At 34.6% G+C, this 17,924-nt stretch overlaps 1 protein-coding gene across 1 annotated transcript in view; it reads left to right on the forward strand.

Annotated features, from left to right (window-relative positions):
* The window catches only part of LOC129228527 (voltage-dependent T-type calcium channel subunit alpha-1H-like), a gene marked incomplete at its 5' end in the record, with an annotated part of 211,680 nt that overhangs the window by 130,645 nt on the left and 63,111 nt on the right, over window positions 1-17,924 (forward strand). Inside the window, 6 exons of the mRNA XM_054863207.1 lie at window positions 1,129-1,316; window positions 2,416-2,824; window positions 4,362-4,511; window positions 6,222-6,301; window positions 10,294-10,486; window positions 11,056-11,240. Coding sequence (XP_054719182.1) covers window positions 1,129-1,316; window positions 2,416-2,824; window positions 4,362-4,511; window positions 6,222-6,301; window positions 10,294-10,486; window positions 11,056-11,240 — 1,205 coding nt within the window. The remainder of the gene's footprint in view (window positions 1-1,128; window positions 1,317-2,415; window positions 2,825-4,361; window positions 4,512-6,221; window positions 6,302-10,293; window positions 10,487-11,055; window positions 11,241-17,924) is intronic.

The following is a 17,924-nucleotide window of genomic DNA, read 5'->3' on the forward strand; positions in this document are numbered from 1 at the left end:
AGCGAAATGAAACCAAGGAAATAAAGCAAGTACGGGGGGTTGAATCAAAGCAGATACTAGAATGCCCTTACTCAACCAAAAGAACGTTTCTAATATCTTTTTTGGTTTTTTCAAGGAACCTAGTCAACAAGGAACCATTTTTTGTATTTTTCTTGTTATAATAGTCTTTTCTTAATCCTACTAAGTTTTTTGCTTGACCTCCTGTTCCGTCTACTCTAATTCAAAGAGTTGATGGGTTTTTTTTTTTTTTTTTTTTTTTTTTTTTTTTTTTTTTTTTTTTTTTTTTTTACGTTCGTTATGCCATCAAGGGTTTTTTTTCTTTTTTTTTCGTCTGTTTGTTTAAGGCATTCCTTTTAATTTTCACTTTTTGTCTTTTGTACTGTAGCACTCACGTGGTTATTCGTCCTTCTATTTTTGTTATCTTACATTTACAGTAATCCGAAGGTACTCAGAAAACAGTAATAAGTGGGTTAAAACTTTTCAAGGGTATTATTAACTATAGGATTTTCAAGCAGCATTTGTTGAAACTTTTTTTTTTGTAATTATTAATAACGCATCCAGTAACTCGTAATGTACAATAAAGTATCTCATAGTGCATAAAAGTCAAGTTATGTAGCAAATTGAATCGCATGCAATTGTCTTTAAAATGAGCTATTACACAACTCTGTGACGTCCACAAAAATTAAATTACATTTCAAAGCACGTAAAAAAAAGTGCTTTTCAACAAATTTCAAAAATTAAAGAATTTCAATAATGAATGACAGAGTATTTTTTTAATTCGTAAATATGTTATTTAAGATGTCAAAATTTTCATAAAAATCTGAGATACTCTGTTTGAGATTTTTTATTTACTTACTTATTCATTTATTTATTTTCATTTATTTATTTATTTTGTTGATTTGACATGGAATGACCAAATACATATTATTCACCAGGTTTCCCAGCTAGTTGTTCTCACAAAACAATAGTCTAAATTTCTTTAAAAAAAAAAAAAATGCAGCTACCACTTATCCCATTTTTTATAAGAAACTCCAAACATTATCAGTCTTTTAAACTTCAGTCATAAAATTGTGTTCTACAAAATTTGTTAAGTAAAAATAGTAGAATTATTTATCACTTCTGTTGCAGAATTCCCTTGGACCTCGCCTTAATTTGCAGCGCAAAGGAAGTAAAAGTAGCACGAGTAGTGGAAATAAGGGAAGTTTTAACGGTTGGAAATCTCACAAGCGGAAAAAGAGTGAAAACGAAAGTTCAGAAAATGGTTCAGGACCAGAAGACGTAGTGCTCAATAACATGACGACTTCACACTCACCTAGGTAAGGAAAACTAATTTCTTCAAATGATATCTTGTAAATTCTTATAATAGAAGACCAATAACTGCATGCGTTTGTTGCTATTACCAAGTTTTTAATCTATTACTAAAGTAGATATTCCAACTTTTATTACAGGGTGCGGCAGCACAATTTACTTATTTGAAGGTTCAATTAAACAAAAGACATCATAGCTGCTATTCTAAATATTTATTCACCATATGTTACATACATAGAAATTTACTTGGAAACTGTTTTGAAAATTGAGCAAATGTCTTCTTGGCGATACACTGAGCGACCGGATTTCTGACGTTTTGGTCAACTCTTTCCAACATAGTGATGGGTATGCTCAAGATTTCTTGACTAATGTTGTCCCGGTACCCCGGAGTATGTCAACCCACATCATAATTCCTTTTCCACCGGGAACACAAGCTCGTGGGGAGGGGGGCAATATTGAAGTGTGTGTGAAAACGTTCGCTGCCTCGCTACTATCGAACGACTGTTTGAAAAGTAAGTCTCTACGGCAAACGCACGCTGTTTCTTTTGTCCAACTCATTCTCGATACAAATGGTGTTGAGAATAAACTTCCTAAACCACCTGCTCGCATGAGATCAACTGCGCCTTCATGTGGCTATCTCTCACTTCGTAGTTGTGACAGCAAATAAGCAAATTATGCTGCCACACCCATAGCTTCTGAATCAGAGTTGAGCTATAATCTGTTAGAAATGCAACATACAGACGAGCCAAGCTAAGAAAATAGCTCCAACGCTCCAAGAATCTTATATCGAATTTAATTTGTTGTTTTCATGACAAAGATGTCCTTATGGAGCAGATTCTTCTCCATAATGACAGTAAATTTGTCTGGCGTCACAGTGTAAAGCGTGAAAGATATCCCATGCTTACGACATTCTTAAACGTAATTAGCTCTATTAGCATGTCTTCAGTAAAAAGATCTTGTTAACAAAAAGATTTTTTTTTAGTTTCAGTAAAACTTATGGTTTTAATACTTTCATTCAAGAAAATATGTTAAGAGAGAGAATTTCATTTCATCAATTTTCGCTTCAAATGAGCCAAAAAAAATTTTACCATTTTCTATTTCTTTCAGCCATCAAAGCACGGAACATCAACACTACAATGGCAGCATACCCACTCTTCAAAACACTCCCAACAATAAACGCCCCTTACCCTTACAAAATAGTCATAACAGCTCAAGAGTCATTAGTCCTCAGAACTCCATAAAAAGCGTATCTCTGTCTCAATATCGGGACAACAACGGGACACCCTCCACTCCAGTGGCCAACGAACATGCTCCATGCAGCAGACAAATGTCCCTCAACAGCAGCATTCAAAGTCAGAACACACTGAGCCCTTCCAACACCTGCTACCTTCCCAGTAGACAAACTTCCATATCAGGTTCTTCAATGAAAGAAGAATTCAAGCCAAACAATCTTGAAGGTGCCCAAATCAAAGTAGAGAATCGAAGATCATCAGTTGACTGCGAGCTTCCAGACAAGGTAAGCATTTAAATGTTCCAGCGTCTTTAAAGTTTTTTTTTAAAAATATATACATAATAAACTTAATAGGAAAAGATTGACCTTGGCTACGTTCTGCCTTAAAGCGGAGGGGAGATTCGGAATCCTAAACTTATTTCTGCATACACAGAAACACAATCAAATAGAAAAATCCGAAAATTTCTGAAGAAAACTGTGTTTTTCGAAAACTTAAACACCGTATGCTACACATTACCTGCAAATCGATTCGCGCGTTTCAAATAAGATCCATCAGTTTGATGAAACTTGACCTGTAGTAATAAAGTATTTGAGCTGAAATTTGACCTATTAATGCACTTTTCAGACAAATACTTTCTTTAAGGCTTTAAAATTTTAGTTTAGTTAGCTGAAAGTGCATAGTCTCAAATGCCGGACATTTGGCAATAGTTTTCGACACCTATTGATAGTTTATTGGCCAGTTTAATAAAGAATAGCACGTGTTTCATGACTAAAAGATGTACAACAATTTTGCAGATACATTTTGTTTTTTACGTTAATTACGCAACATGTGTAGTAAACTTTCTAGGTTTGCAAGTTTTCAGTTTACATTTCTCAAAAAAATTGCATTTTCAACTTCGTTACGCTTGACTGGATGATATAGTAATTCGGAGTTGACCTTTTAGCCCGGGTTCAAAAACGAATCTAGTCGGAGGATTTAAGAAAATGCAGAACATCGTCAGCGTTTATGTCGTATGACTATGCAACATGTTAAATATTCCTTTAGTACTCCGATTTATATTGCGACTACTCAAGTGACTTCATGAACTGAGTGGTGGGAAACTGGGAGTCACAATGCATAATGACGATGGCAATTCGTCGTAAGTGGTGTCAAATGAAAGAATGGACCCCAGTCCTGGGGAATGCACTATCCAAGTAGCAGGCCTAACGTTTAAATGATTCATAAGTGTTTTAAAATGGTTGTCACAAGGTTGGCAACCGTATTAAAAAGTTTATGGGACGAAGTGTAATGCCTCAGTAGGTCTTTGAATGGCGAGGAGTTAACACGCAGTAATACTTGGGAAAAAAAAACTGTCCAAAATAGCAGGCCTAACGTGTAAATGATTCATAAGCGTTTTAAAATGGTTGTCACAAGGTTGGCAACCGTATTTAAACGTTTATGTAACGAAATGTACAGCCTCAGTAGGTCTTCAAATGGCGAGGAGTTAACACGCAGTACTATTTGAAAAAAAAAATCGTTATGCATGCTTTAATGCTTTATGGATTCAGAAATGTTTAAAGACTTTACCATTGAAATCATGTGTTTATGTCATGAGGTTATGCGAGTAACAAGGGTGAACTAGACTTGGATTGCATTGACGAGTTCGCAATTGTTGTGCGCATAGCCTTATATTTAAATTACTGAAATGCTCATAATGCAACAGTATATGTGATGTAATCTACGTATTTTCTTAGCAAGTTTAAATGATCATGAACTCTTCAGAAATATAGATAACCTTAGCTAAACATAAGAGGGAAATGCAAGCATTTAACAATTTTTCAGCCTCTGAACAGGTTTGGTGTAATCCAGCACAGAAGTCCGAGATTCGTGACGTACTGTCCCCATAGGAAAGCAAGCGAAGTTACAGCACTAGTACAAGATATCAGATCAGATTCAGAAGATTGCCAAATAATGAAACATTGTTACGAAAAGGTTCGACAATCAGTGTTCTGCCACATTTTTCAGCACATCTTACCATTTTCTTTGCTTTCCACTCGTTTCATGGCATTAAATTCAGAGAAATAATTATTTCGTATTTATCTCCCATAAAAGTATTCAGCTATGGATAGTTCAAAAATTAGAGGTTAAATTATTATCTTAACAAGTATGGTATTTTTTTAATTTTTGATTAAACTAGTGAATTTTAGAGAGAACAGGAAGTATGATATCAAATTAAACATTTTTAAAAAATCTCAAATGAACCATAGCCGAGATACAGTGGTTTCCAACTGTAAATTTAAAATTATTGAAATTCTTTTTAAATAACATGATAAATCATGAAAAATGAAATAATATTAAAAACTAAGATTTGTTGTTCTTAGAACTATATATTTCTTTTATTGATACGAAGGTTCTATACATTCCTGGGGCTGGATGCTAAATGTTTATTATTATTAATATTATTTTATTATTATTTTGCCGTGTGAGATGGAGGCATAAACTTAAAAAGACACTAAAGTATATTACTTAGCCCAATGGAGCTCATGACATAAACATACTTAGCTGAGAGCAGGTGGATTCAGTTGAAGCAACTGCATCAGTTGACTGATGAAAAAACAATAATAAAAGACGAAGGGGACTCAAACAAAGTCACTATACCTCAAAGGGTTAAAATAATTATTTAATTCGCTCAAATTATCTCCTTCACTTTCAATGACTCTATAAAATTTTCTAGCTCATTTGTGAAAGTTTCCTATGAATGATTCTCTCGATTTTTTTTAAAAAGTCGTTGGTTTCAATTTTCTGGAAAAATAACTCTTATGGAATTTTCAACCGACTCACTCAATCTTTCTAGTAAGTTACTCAAACTATTGGACGACAAACTACTCAGCTCGTTCAAAACGTACAATTGACTCGAAAAATAATCCAAAAGACTCAATTAAAGACTTAATAACTTACTCAAATTCAAACAGCACAGCTGAATATCTCAACTGCTGAAGAGATTTAACTAAAAAAAGTCATTCTGACGATCCATGAAAAAAATTTCAAACATTTTAGGGTATATGTTAAAAATAAAGCGGAAAATGGTAATATGTGTGCAATACTTTCATCACTGCACTAGCACAATATTATGCTCGCGCATAGTGAGTCACGCTCGCGCACATTATTCTTTCTATCACTTAATGCCCTAATTACAAACTTCACACATCTTTTATGCACGCTTCTTGATATTTCATTAGATTTTCCAAGAGAGTTGATTTTTATTTGATTACAGTAACTCGTAAAATAACAGATATGGACAAGTCGACCAAAATGACTTTTCAAAACATTACTTACCTGCCTTTTTGCAAATACCAATCGCCAAATGATTTTTTTAAAAGCTTGACTTAAAACTATGCAGAGTAAAATTGAAAAAAAAAATTCATTCGTTGATTTTCAAGCATTTTTTACCTATTATTAAAGTTTACTCGTTTTTCTTTTAAATTGTACTAAAAAGTGGTTTTCGTTTTTAGAGAAAAGGTTTTGTGTGAAATCCATTAAGTTTAATGCCGCATTAAAAAGCGCACATTAAATTGAATTGCATGTTCTGATCCAAACACTCAGAGTGCTTTACTTTTTTCACTCGCCACATATATTATTTTTTCTTTCATCATAAAGATATCCAAACAATCAGATTTAAAATGTTTTCTTTTATCGTTCTAGCTATGTTGGTTTATTGAGCCCAAAGGATGGATAAAAGAAAGGGAAGATTATGCGCTCTTCCTCTTTGCCAGGAATCATTTGTAAGTTTGAAATCAAATGCAAAATCTCCTTTATTTCATAAAAATGTCCACAAAAAGAATTGCTTCCTTATTGGTAAGACTTTTTCAAAACATGAAACAATGTTAAGCTTTTATTATGAATGTGATTTGTTTTCAGATTGCATTGGCTTTCTTTAAGCAATAATATTTCTTGTATTCAAGATCGTTCCAAAACTCTAAGAGGCATACGTAGAAAAAAAAATTGTTTGTAAACAAATGACGTAATTTAAAATTTCATGTTTTTTATTCGTTTCGTTACTTTTTCAGTTAATCCAAGGAAATCATATTTAAATCTTAGAGGCTTGTTTAAGATACGTTTTCTTTCAAAGTCAACGCATGATAATCATTGAATAGCGCTTTTACCAACACATAATAAACCTATTCGAAAGGGATAAATATCTTTGGACAACAAAGTAACAACAGCAAACAACGTATATCAAGCATAAATTAACAAATTTATAACGTATTTCGGGTTTCAACACTGTAAAAAAATTCCGAAACGTTACTGGTTATTTCCGTGGAACCTCTCGGGATTTCACACGTTTTCACCTATTTCCCCGTAGAAACAAGTATCATCACAAAAAAGTTTCCTGGATCGCTACAAGTTGCACACGTGCAGAGTTTTCACTGTTGTGGAAAATATTTTTAGCAACCAGTTTAAAGATTGAATGAGCGTGTTTATTAAGTGTATCGGCCTAAGGTTTCGTAGGGTGTGTCCAGATTGACTAAGCTCCCAATAAGAGCGAAAATGTCAATGGATAGCTACAGCTTTGCAAGGTAGGAATTGCAGACAAGAGATATGCTTGGTTCCTTCTTGCATAGCTATGGTCGCTCAGATATTTATGGAGCCTTCTTAATTGATTAGGAAGGTTCTAATCAATTACATTAAACCTACTTAATTTTTCTAAAAGGTTCTAGAGATATGACTGGCTTTAACAGGGCAGATTTCGCACGTCTTCATAAAGTTTCGAGGTTAATTTCAGAAAGGTTACTGACTTTTAGCGGAAAGCGTTCCTGATTTTTCCAAGATATGTTACTGGAAGAAATTGGGCACATCAGCTGCCCTTTATTTTCCAGGAACGTTTCTGAATCGTTTTTACAGTGAATGAATCTCTTTTTCAATCCAAGGAAGTGTGAGCTTTAGTTAGTGTCGTAGGTCAGTGTCGTAGCTAGGGTGGGGAGGAGGGCGCGGTCCACCCTGGGCGGCATATTTTTAGGGTTAAGCGCCATCCTTCAGGGCCCGAATGATTGCAAGATCTTCTCGGTTTGGTTTGCCCTGAACGACGTACGTGTTTATTTAATTAGAAAACAAAAACATAATTACATGATAAAAACATATAGAGACACATGATCCTGGTTACAAAAAAATTCGTGACTACATATAAACTGAATACAATGGCCAAACAGTAGCAGTTCTATGATAAGGCGGGAAAAAGAAGTTGCTTATTTTGGAAAAGAAAGTTAATAAGCGAAAGAGCTTTCCTGTAGGTCTCTTTATCGATGAAGATGAAACGCTTCCATTGCGCTCTTAAATTACTTGAAATCACAACATGGAAATTTGAGGTAAATCTGCAGTGGAAGAAGAAGTGCTCAAAGTCTCCAAGTTCCCCACAAATGCAGTAGGGAGATTCAAGGAGGTTTCTTGTGTGGAGGTAAGAATGGGTAAGCCCATGGTTAGTGGTGAATTGGTTTAAGGGAGAACTTGGGAGTCGAGATAAAGAGACAGTGTTGAAAAGAATCATACGTCCAGCGACCATTAGATGAATGGTCCCAGTATGATTGCCAGTCTTTGAGGAAAAATTGATTTATGTCTTTTTTGAGTTGACTCATTGGGAAGGGAGTAATGAGGTCAGTGGCTGAGTTAGTGGCATCTTTAGCGAGTTGGTCGGCAAAGTCGTTTCCACTATTGTTGGAGTGGCCTTTTATCCAGGAGATAGTGACAATATGACGGAGATTAATTAATTTAGACTGGAGTTGAAAAATGAGCATGGACTTGGGTTCATAGTTGAGGAGGGCTTTGATGGCCGATAAGCTATCGGACCTGATGTGGAATTTATTGTTAGCAAAGTGATCCATAGGAGAAATGATCAAAAATCCAATCGATGGCGAGATGTATGACTTGGATTTCGGCCTGAAAAACGGAGATGTTTGGACGAAGGGTCTTAGAACTTGAAAATATAATGTCCATTTCCTTCATAGCGATGAAAGCGCATGCTGTACCTGCATCTGTCTTGGAACCATCCGTATAAACATTAATAGTAGAATCATCATTTGATTCAGTGATAGTGAGCGGAAGAATAAATTGGTGAAGATTGCTGTTGTAGTTATGTTGATTTCTTGAAGTAAATTCGTAATCATCAGCTTGAATGGTATGGTCGTTCAAAACTGAGTTGATGCGGAGTCTTTTAGTTTTGAAAGTGATAGCGGTGTATTTCAAATGGATGTGGAGAGGAGGAATACCGGTGAAAACATTGAGGGCATCAGTTGATACTGATCTGAAACATTTAGCAATTTTGAGAAGAAAGGGCCTTTGCATTGAAGAGAGAAGCCTGTAAGATGATCTAGGAACATTGTCAAACCAAATGCCACTTGCATAATCAATTATCTTAGAGATGACGTTGTTGTAAATAAATTTTAAAATAGTAGAAGAGAGATAGCCTTTAAGACTTGAAACTCGACAACATTTTTGGAGTGCGGAATGGGATTTTGTTCGTAGGTGATAGAGGTGCTGGTTAAAATTAAGATTTTGATCGAAAATAACGCCCAGATATTTAAGAGAGTCGTTGAAACGAATAGTGTTCGCCCATCTTGATTGTAGGTGCCCTTTTAAGTTTTATGGAATGGTTATACTGAATATGATAAGAGTTGGTTTGTTTGCCGAATAGCAGGGCGGAGGTCTTTGAGTGTGCAATAGAAAGATTTAATTTGGAGATCCAGAAATTAAACAGTTCGAAGGAAATCTTCGCAGTGTCTTCAAGGCACTTTCTGGTGGTCCCGGAGACAAGGAAAGCTATGTCGTCCGCGTATGCTTGGACATAAACATTTTGAGGAAATTGGTAGTTGAGAAGGATATTGGTAAGAATATTCCAGAGAAGAGGGCTCAAACAAGATCCTTGTGGGCATCCTTTCAGAAGCGTGTAGGAAGCAGAGTGTCCTGGTGTCCATTTTTTAAAATGTCTATTTGTAATACATATTTTTGGGGGAGGCAATTCAGCGTCATTAATGAGAATAAAATATAAATAAGAAAATCGTACTTTAATCTATTACTAGAGGTAAAGAAAAAAAAACGTCCTTTGGTATGTAAGGTTTTGGTATGACTACATTTACACCTCTCAGTGTTCAAAGTTGAAATATTTCCGTAGTGAGCCCCTGAATCTTCCTCATTCCCTTAACGGCCTCTAAGATAGGCTTAAATTGTATTTCTAAAACTAACGTCTTAAAGGGCTAAAACTGACTTTAATATTGATGAAGATTAAGGAGAGAACCTTTCCCTCCCTCAAAACGTGTACATTTAGAATCTTTCTCCGGGATAGGCGACTGAGACCTCCTCCCCCTGTTTCTGAAGTAAAAATACGGATTAAATTAGTTTCCTTTCACCCTTAAATAAAGTTTTCAATTTTAATGTCAATAATTTTCGATGGTTTAATGTGTCAGTTATGTCTTAATGAAGGGGCGGCAAATGGAGGTACAGCTCCGGGCAGCTGAAACTAACTACTTCACTGGGGTTTAGTATGAAAAGTTGTCCGACAAAAGCCTTTTTATCTTAAATAGCCATCCGAGAAATATCTTTTCCTCCTAAAAAGTCATCCGAGAAAAGCCTTTTCATCCTAAAACTCACGCTTCTTTGCACTAAAAAAGAGGTTCCTTGAAACCTGGAAATGCAATAAATTTGCTAATTTGTGCTTGATGTACGTTGTTTGCTTGGCCTGTGCTTATTAATGTAAACGATGTGTCTTTCTCTTTGTTAACGATAGCCTGAGGCGAATCTGCAACAGTCTCGCAGAGAACAAATGGTTTGACTACACCATCTTGGTTTTTATTGCTTCCAACTGCATTACCCTAGCCATGGAACGCCCAACAATTCCGCCGGAAAGCTGGGAAAGAGTGTTCCTTACTTCAGCAAATTATATCTTTACCATAGTATTTGCATTTGAAATGGCAGTCAAAGTAAGTCAAAATATATCGTTTTAAACTTTTTCGCGTTTAATAGGCTTCGCAATACACTTTTAGTATTTATATATGTACATTTCTGTTTGATTCATTTTTAAGTTTCATTTACAGTTGTTTTGTATTTATTTATTGATTTATTTTCATTGAAATCGTGTCGTTGTTGTTGCAACGTAGGATCCATACAAAAAGTATTTTTCTCTAGTGCTGCTTAGGTTAGAAAATCAATCTGCAAAAAATGACCTAAGTCACATGACTCGCTAGGAAACATTTTTTTCAACATTTGTTTTGGTGTTTTTAAAGTAGTTTGAGCAAAGCTTTAAAAATGAAAATAAACTGCGCAAATTTTTAAAATAATTTTTTTTTTTTTAAATATTTTAAAAGTCGTAGAAGTAGAATGAGATGTAAAAAAATTGCCTTCTCTTTTTACTATTTAATGTCCCTTAAAAAGGCAATGTTTATCAATTATTTTCTACTAATAAAGATTCAGAATTTTTCATTATGCTTGAAAAATGTATTTCGCTTAAAAATGCAAATTTATGTTTTCATAACATTTTTTTTTTTTTCAGGTATTGGCAAAAGGACTTTGGTACGGTCCAAATGCTTATTTTAAAAGTGGCTGGAATATCATGGATGGTTTTGTCGTCGGAATTTCTCTGGTTGATGTTTTGCTGTCAGTCGTTGCTGAAAGTAGTCCAAGAATCTTCGGAATTCTTCGAGTGTTCCGGCTTCTTAGGTCACTCAGGCCCCTTAGGTGAGAATATAAAAGAATATACTGCCTACATACGAAGTATAATGTGAAATAATCGATTTAGATCAGTGTTTGATTATGCTGTACACTTTTGTCCTCAACTACCACTCTAGATAATAACTGTAATTCCTGTAAGACTATACAGACGTAATAGTAGTTAAAGGTAGCATTGCAATGCATTTAGTATTGAGAAAGGGGGTTGGAGATCTTGAAAGTACTACGCAAGTGGAGAATAAAGCTTTCAATGTTTGGCGAAAATGAGGATAAATTTTTCTACATTTGGCGAGCTTATACGCCGAAAAAAAAAAAAAAACTGCAGCATTACCAGAAAATTTCAAGGAAACTAGGCTTCCATAGAAATTTCTTCTAACGGTGCAGCTTCGAAATGTTGGCATGATTAACTAATGAAATGCAAAGAATAAGAGCTCAAAATATGAAGATTTAAATAAACTTAGGAATGCGTTTATATACCTCAATGTCCATAGCGGCAATGACAATTTCAACGTGGGTCGCAAAATTTATTTTTACAGTAGGAAGCACGATAAATATTTTATCTTGAAATATTCCCGCGCTATGCTTCAAAGCATACACAGCACACTGAAACAATCAACCTGCTTTTTTTTAATACGCGACAATGATCTCTCTACTCAATTGTGCTTCAATAGAAAAAATAATTCCCCAGTAGCTTGATTAAACACTTCTTTGTGGAATTTGGTATTGGTTACTCCCATGGGGGGAGGGGAGGTGCATGTTTTTTCTAACCCATTACACATGCCATGTAATTTTCCTGCTAACCTAAAAAAGTTTGAATTCCACAGCTGTATAAAGAAATGTGCGTTTCCTTTGAGGTAAGTCTTACCGTGAGTTGTACACCTGGTTTTTCTGAGTTTCGTACGTACGTCCTGGGACATAATAATTTGATTTCCTTTTAGTAAATAGGGTAAGGCCACCAGTAACAGACAAGAACTGATAAGGCGTCCAAAGGGCGCAAATCAGTCTGTGGACAAGTAGCTTAGCAAGAATTGCAAGGTAAAATTTCTGCTACTTACTTGCAATTCTTTCTTAGCCTTGTTTGTAATACTGCTTTTGGAGCTTTCCTCTAAACGCAGTAAAGAGCCAAACTATTATAGTATACCCACCTAAGTTTAGTTTAAGATAACAGAGACACAATTGGCTGCTGTAAACGGGAAGATTTCTGAATAGTTCAGGAGACTTCCAGGATAATTTCGGGAAGGTTACTGAATTTTGTAAGATATGTTACTGGAAGAAATTGGGCACATCAGCTGCCCATTATTTTCCAGGAACGTTTCTGAATCGTTTTTACAGTGTGAATACGGTGCAACCATCTATTGTTATCCGAGTGAATTTTATGAGCCAGTAGGTATTTACTACTAAAGAACTTTTGCATATTTTGAGGAGAAAAGGGGAATTTTGTCCGTTACTCATCATTTCCTCATCCTATCTCTGGGTATCATCATATTTTTCGGTGTCTGTAACTGGAGATCGGACTTTCTTTCGAAATTGAGCAAATAAAAATAAAACTAGTTGACCCGTGCGGAACTCCGCACTGTGCTTCAAATCGTTTCATAAGGTATTTCGCTCTTTAAGAATTTCAAAGGAAGAACATTATGAAGAAGAACCGATAAAAAAGTAAGGGCAGAAGAGAAGGCATGTAATTTAAAGACATCAGTAACAAAACCTCGTTAAATACAACGTTGTGATAATTTGATCATCGCTCACCTTTTGGTCGTACATATTTTCAATTCAAACATAAATATCATTAAAAGTGTGACTGAGTAGTGACTCGTGAAAAAGCAATAATTCTGCATGTAAAAAAACAGGTTGTGGCAAATAGAGTCCTGCCCATGTGAGCATCTGACGATTGATTGATCATTGATTGACTGAGAGATATTTATTGGAACGATTTCGAATTGGCGCCATTCTAAGTAACAGCCCGACACCCCAACAAACCTAGCAATTGCGCCTTCCTTTTCGAAAGCTATTCATTGAAGGAATGCGTAGTAAAAAACAGCAAAAAAGCTTTTTGCCAAAAAAAAAAAATAATAATAAGATCATGCTTCTATGTTTTGTCATTAATCAGCATGATACGATTTAAAATTATTCGAAAAGCATGGAATTTGATTAAAGAATGACGAAGATCTCACGTAGCAATTGAAACGAACATTCTAGAGAAGTAATAAATTAGATTGAAAATAAGTGTTTTTATCTTTGAATATTGAACTATTTCACATAGAAGGTTGCTTTAACAGTTACGGCTTAAATGCCCGCACATGTTTCTCTTTTAATCGAACACTTAAAATTTAAAACCAAAACCAGTTGAACTGAGTCCGTTTTTTAAGTGTAATTTTTCGAACGTAGACAAAATGTATTTTTTTTTTCAGCAGAAAGCAGAGGAGTAGAAAATGATTTCTTGCTAATGAAGTTGATAATAATTTTAATGCTTTCTATTGTATTCGCGCGAATAAAAAATTAAACGTTTACTGGGAGAAGCTCGTAGTTTTAATTTGGCGTAGTATTTTTTCATTTGTACAAAAGGTCGAACACTGCTGTTAGAAACATCTATATGTCAGCATACAATGAAAATGTTTTTCTGCACAAAAAGGATTTCCTTTTGGTAAATCTAATACTTTTTTATGCTTACATTATGCTGAGAGATCTGGATGTAGTCAAAGCTTAAAAAAAGGAAGAACACTCTTCGATTAACAGTCAACTTATCGGAATGATAACTGTAGCCTGCATAAAGGAGTCGAAACACCAAGTAGCAATCCCACTGCATTTATTTTATTACGTTTGTATGTTATGAGTACATGTAATGCGTAATACTAATATAAATTCGATATTCTTTCGGACAGCCCAAACTTGCCCGAAGTTCGAATAGTTTATAGCCGAACGCTCTACCGAAAAAAACTTATCAATTTACCCGAACAACTAAGTCCAGTGCTTTTAAGCTTTATCAAAATATGAACACACACACAGGCTATTTTTTTTTTTTTTTTTGCAGAAAGCGACGTAAAAAATGGAAAACTGCATTAGAACTTTTGAAACGGCAAGAGGCGATTTCGAAAACTTGAATTTTTCGACCGTAAGTCTTTTTTTCGTCATTGGCCAGCCTGATAAGTTTTAAAATGAGAGGGGATTAATATATAAGATAATATATTGAAGAAAAATGTTTTTATTTTTGAAAATTTTTACAATTTGTTATCGCAGGCTGCTTAAACCGTTATAACTTAGATGGCAGCACGTGTTCATCATTTAACAGCACGGTTAAAATACAAAATAAATTGAACTATGCTCTTTTTTAAGCGTAGCTTTTCGAATGTAGTAAAAATGTGATAAGCTATTTGTTTTTTAGCAAAAAGAAGAAAAAATATATATTTTACCCTTGAAATTGAGGTAGTATTTTTTTTATTTGTACAAAGAGTCAAAAACTCATTAGAAGAATTTATATTTCAATATACGATTTATTATTTTTTTTTCTGAACAAAAAACAATTCTATTGTAGTCTGAAATCTTTAACCTGTTACTTATATTTTCGCTTACATTATGCTTTAATTTTCTTTCCAGAGCCAAAGCTTCAAAAAAAAAACAAAACAAAACACGTGCAATTTCGAAGTAATTTAGCACAGAATCACTGAATGTTTTCATATCAGCAAGGAGCATTTCCTTCTCATTTATTCTATTCCCTCATAGTAGTTATTCATTTAATTCAGTGTAATGCGCGATATTTCTCTAATTTTTTTGGTGCAGATTGTCGGACGTGGGTCCGAACACGTAATCTCCTGGTTACGAAGAGAACGCTCTGCCGATCAAGCTACTCAGCTCTGTCGGTCATGGCGCAAATTAAAGTTATAAGTTTGACCGAAAACCTTATTCTGGTTCTTTAAAACAGGTTTTTCGGTTAAAAGAAACAATTTTTAGACCTTGGGTCTATTTTTCGTCAGTAGCCAGCACCATAAGCTATAAAATTAGCCGTAAATCAAAGAAATCGATCAAGAATTGAGGGAAATTTGGCGTAGAAACCAAAAACAGGCTACAGAAATAATATATAAGGATTAACTTATTCAGAGGATCCAGAAGCAGTCAAACGTTATATGAGATGTAGTTGCATGAGAGAAAAACAGTTTAAAAAGTATAAATACATTAAATGGCTCAGAAAATTGAGTTAACCTGAGAGCGATGTCTTAAGCATGTCTGCTACTGGTGCCGTTACGCCACTGTAAAAACGATTCAGAAACGTTTCTGGGAAATACTGGGCAGCTGATGTGCCCAATTTCTTTCAGTAACCTATCTCACAAAAACCAGGAACGTTTTCGGCTAAAAGTCAGTTACCTTCTTAAAATTATCCTGGAAGCTTCCTAAAATATTCGGAAATCTTCCCATTTAAAGCCAGTCGCATCAACGGAATTTTAGAATAAACTTAGGTGGGTATACTATGAAAGTTTGGCATCTTCGTGCGTTTCCGGGGAAGCTCCAAGAGCAGTATTGCAAACATGGCCAAAGCTGAAACAGAATTGCAGGTAAGTAACAAGCATCTTACTCGCCTGCAGTTCTAGCTAAGCTACATAGTCCATTGACTCATTTGCGCCCTTTCGGACGATTTATCAGTCTGGACAGGCCACAATCGAACTGATGCTGATACACTTTATATATACGCTTAGTTAATCTTTAAAGTGGGAGCTAAAATTATTTTTTATAACAGTGAGAGGTCTCATTCGCGCGACTTGTAGCAATTCAGGAAACTTTTTGACTATGATGCTTGATTTTTCCAGGAAGTGAATAAAAACCATTGAAATCCCGAAACGTTACACGGAAATACTCAGTAATGTTTCGGAATTTTTTTACAGTGACTAATGCTTACAAACTTTAAGAATAAAGACAACAAAGTCAATGCAATAATGCTCCTTGAAAATAGCACACATTGTTTTCAGAATTACAAGAAACTCCTCTCAAAGGTTTAGGAAATGAGTCTGTTTAAAACGTTATATCTATCATAAAAATGTTTAGATAATTCGGAAAATCCTCATCCAACTTAAAGAAACCGATTGAAGTTTCGTATTTAACAAAATTAGGTGAATTGTTAATTTTATATGATACGTATTTATGTCTTAAATAAATTTTTGAAATTCATGCTCAATATAAAACTATTTTCTGAACATTCAGTCAAAAGAGATTGGCCAACTGCCATGCCAACATGGGCAATTATTTCTTGCTTATTACTGAAACTAATTTATCCTCATTTGTTGGCGCCAAGTGTTCTTTGTGACATCAAAAGGCAGCTCATTATGCAACCTTTCTTGTTTTTGAACAAAGTTTTACAAAATTAATTTAAAATAACCATTTGTCTTTCTAGTTCGGCAAAATAAGCTACAGTGGCTCCCAAAAGTGTTCGTACACCTACGACTTTCAATGAAATAGGCCATTATCCATTGGTTAGAATTAATATTTCGGAACAGGTATTTTATTATTAGATATATGATCTATTTTTAACAAAACTACATGAAAATTTTTAATAAAACATTAAAGCATAATTTTTAAAAAATCAAAAACCAAAAATTGCCAGAAATTTTATCTCACAAAAGTCTTTGTACACTTTGAAAAAATGTCAAAAAATTAGTAAATAATTTAACTTTTTACAAAGTTATTATTTAGTGGAATTTCATGCAGTATCAACAACAGCTTTTAAACGTCTGGGAATAGATTTCATTGCTTTTTCTTTCTTTTTTTTTTTTTTTTTGTGCAATTTCTGAGGAAGTGATCAGCCGCACTTCGAGTCTTATTGTTTCTAGTTCGATTTTCGTTTTAATGGTGTATTTTCGTAATCTAGCTACCAGATATCCCCAAATATGTTCCATAAAGTTTAAATCTGGCGATTGAGGAGATATTTCCAAGCTTAAGGACAATTTTTGAGATCCCAAACGCAAACGTGTGCTTCTTATCGTTATCTAGATAAAAAACAAAGTTGTTTCCGATTACCAAATTTTGGGCTAATAGTTTAAAATTGTTTTTTAAAATATTTAATTGAACAGCATGATTCATTATTTCATCAAAAAATTCCAAATTTCCAAGTCCTGATGCTGCAATGCACCCTCACACTAGAACACCTTCACTGTTAAAACCAGGAGTGCCACAGGGGTAAAGAATTTCACCCTAGGGTGAAAAAACAGTGCCGCGGGGTGAAACGGAAGCTAGGAAGTGTCGTCAAGGTGCTTTTGGTTCCTCAGTGGGTGAACGACGTTAACAAAAGTGATTCAATAGGAGAGCGACTCCTTGCGCATGCGCTCTGACTTATCGTCCAACGACGACTTCAGTTTGAATGGCGAACGAAGGAAGTTGCAACGAAATTTGCTTTCACATTGAATGAAGTACAAAATTGAAAATTTCGTGGATTAATCTTCGAAATATCGCGTAAGTAAAGGCATTTGATCATATTGTAGCACTTAGAGCTTTCGAACATATTTAAAGTGTTTAAAGTATGTTGATAACTGCTTATTGTTCCGTTTACCTTATTAAATATTTAATATCTTGCTATTTATATCCTGCAAAACTGTTACCTAAAACTATTTATCAGTACTATCTTGAACAACAACAACATTAAAAATAAAAACGTTTAAATCAGCTGATAATTGAATTGCTAATTCCGGAATAAAAATGCATCGACGTGAGCAG

The sequence above is a fragment of the Uloborus diversus genome, chromosome 8, assembly GCF_026930045.1.
Source record: "Uloborus diversus isolate 005 chromosome 8, Udiv.v.3.1, whole genome shotgun sequence".
Taxonomy (NCBI): domain Eukaryota; kingdom Metazoa; phylum Arthropoda; class Arachnida; order Araneae; family Uloboridae; genus Uloborus; species Uloborus diversus.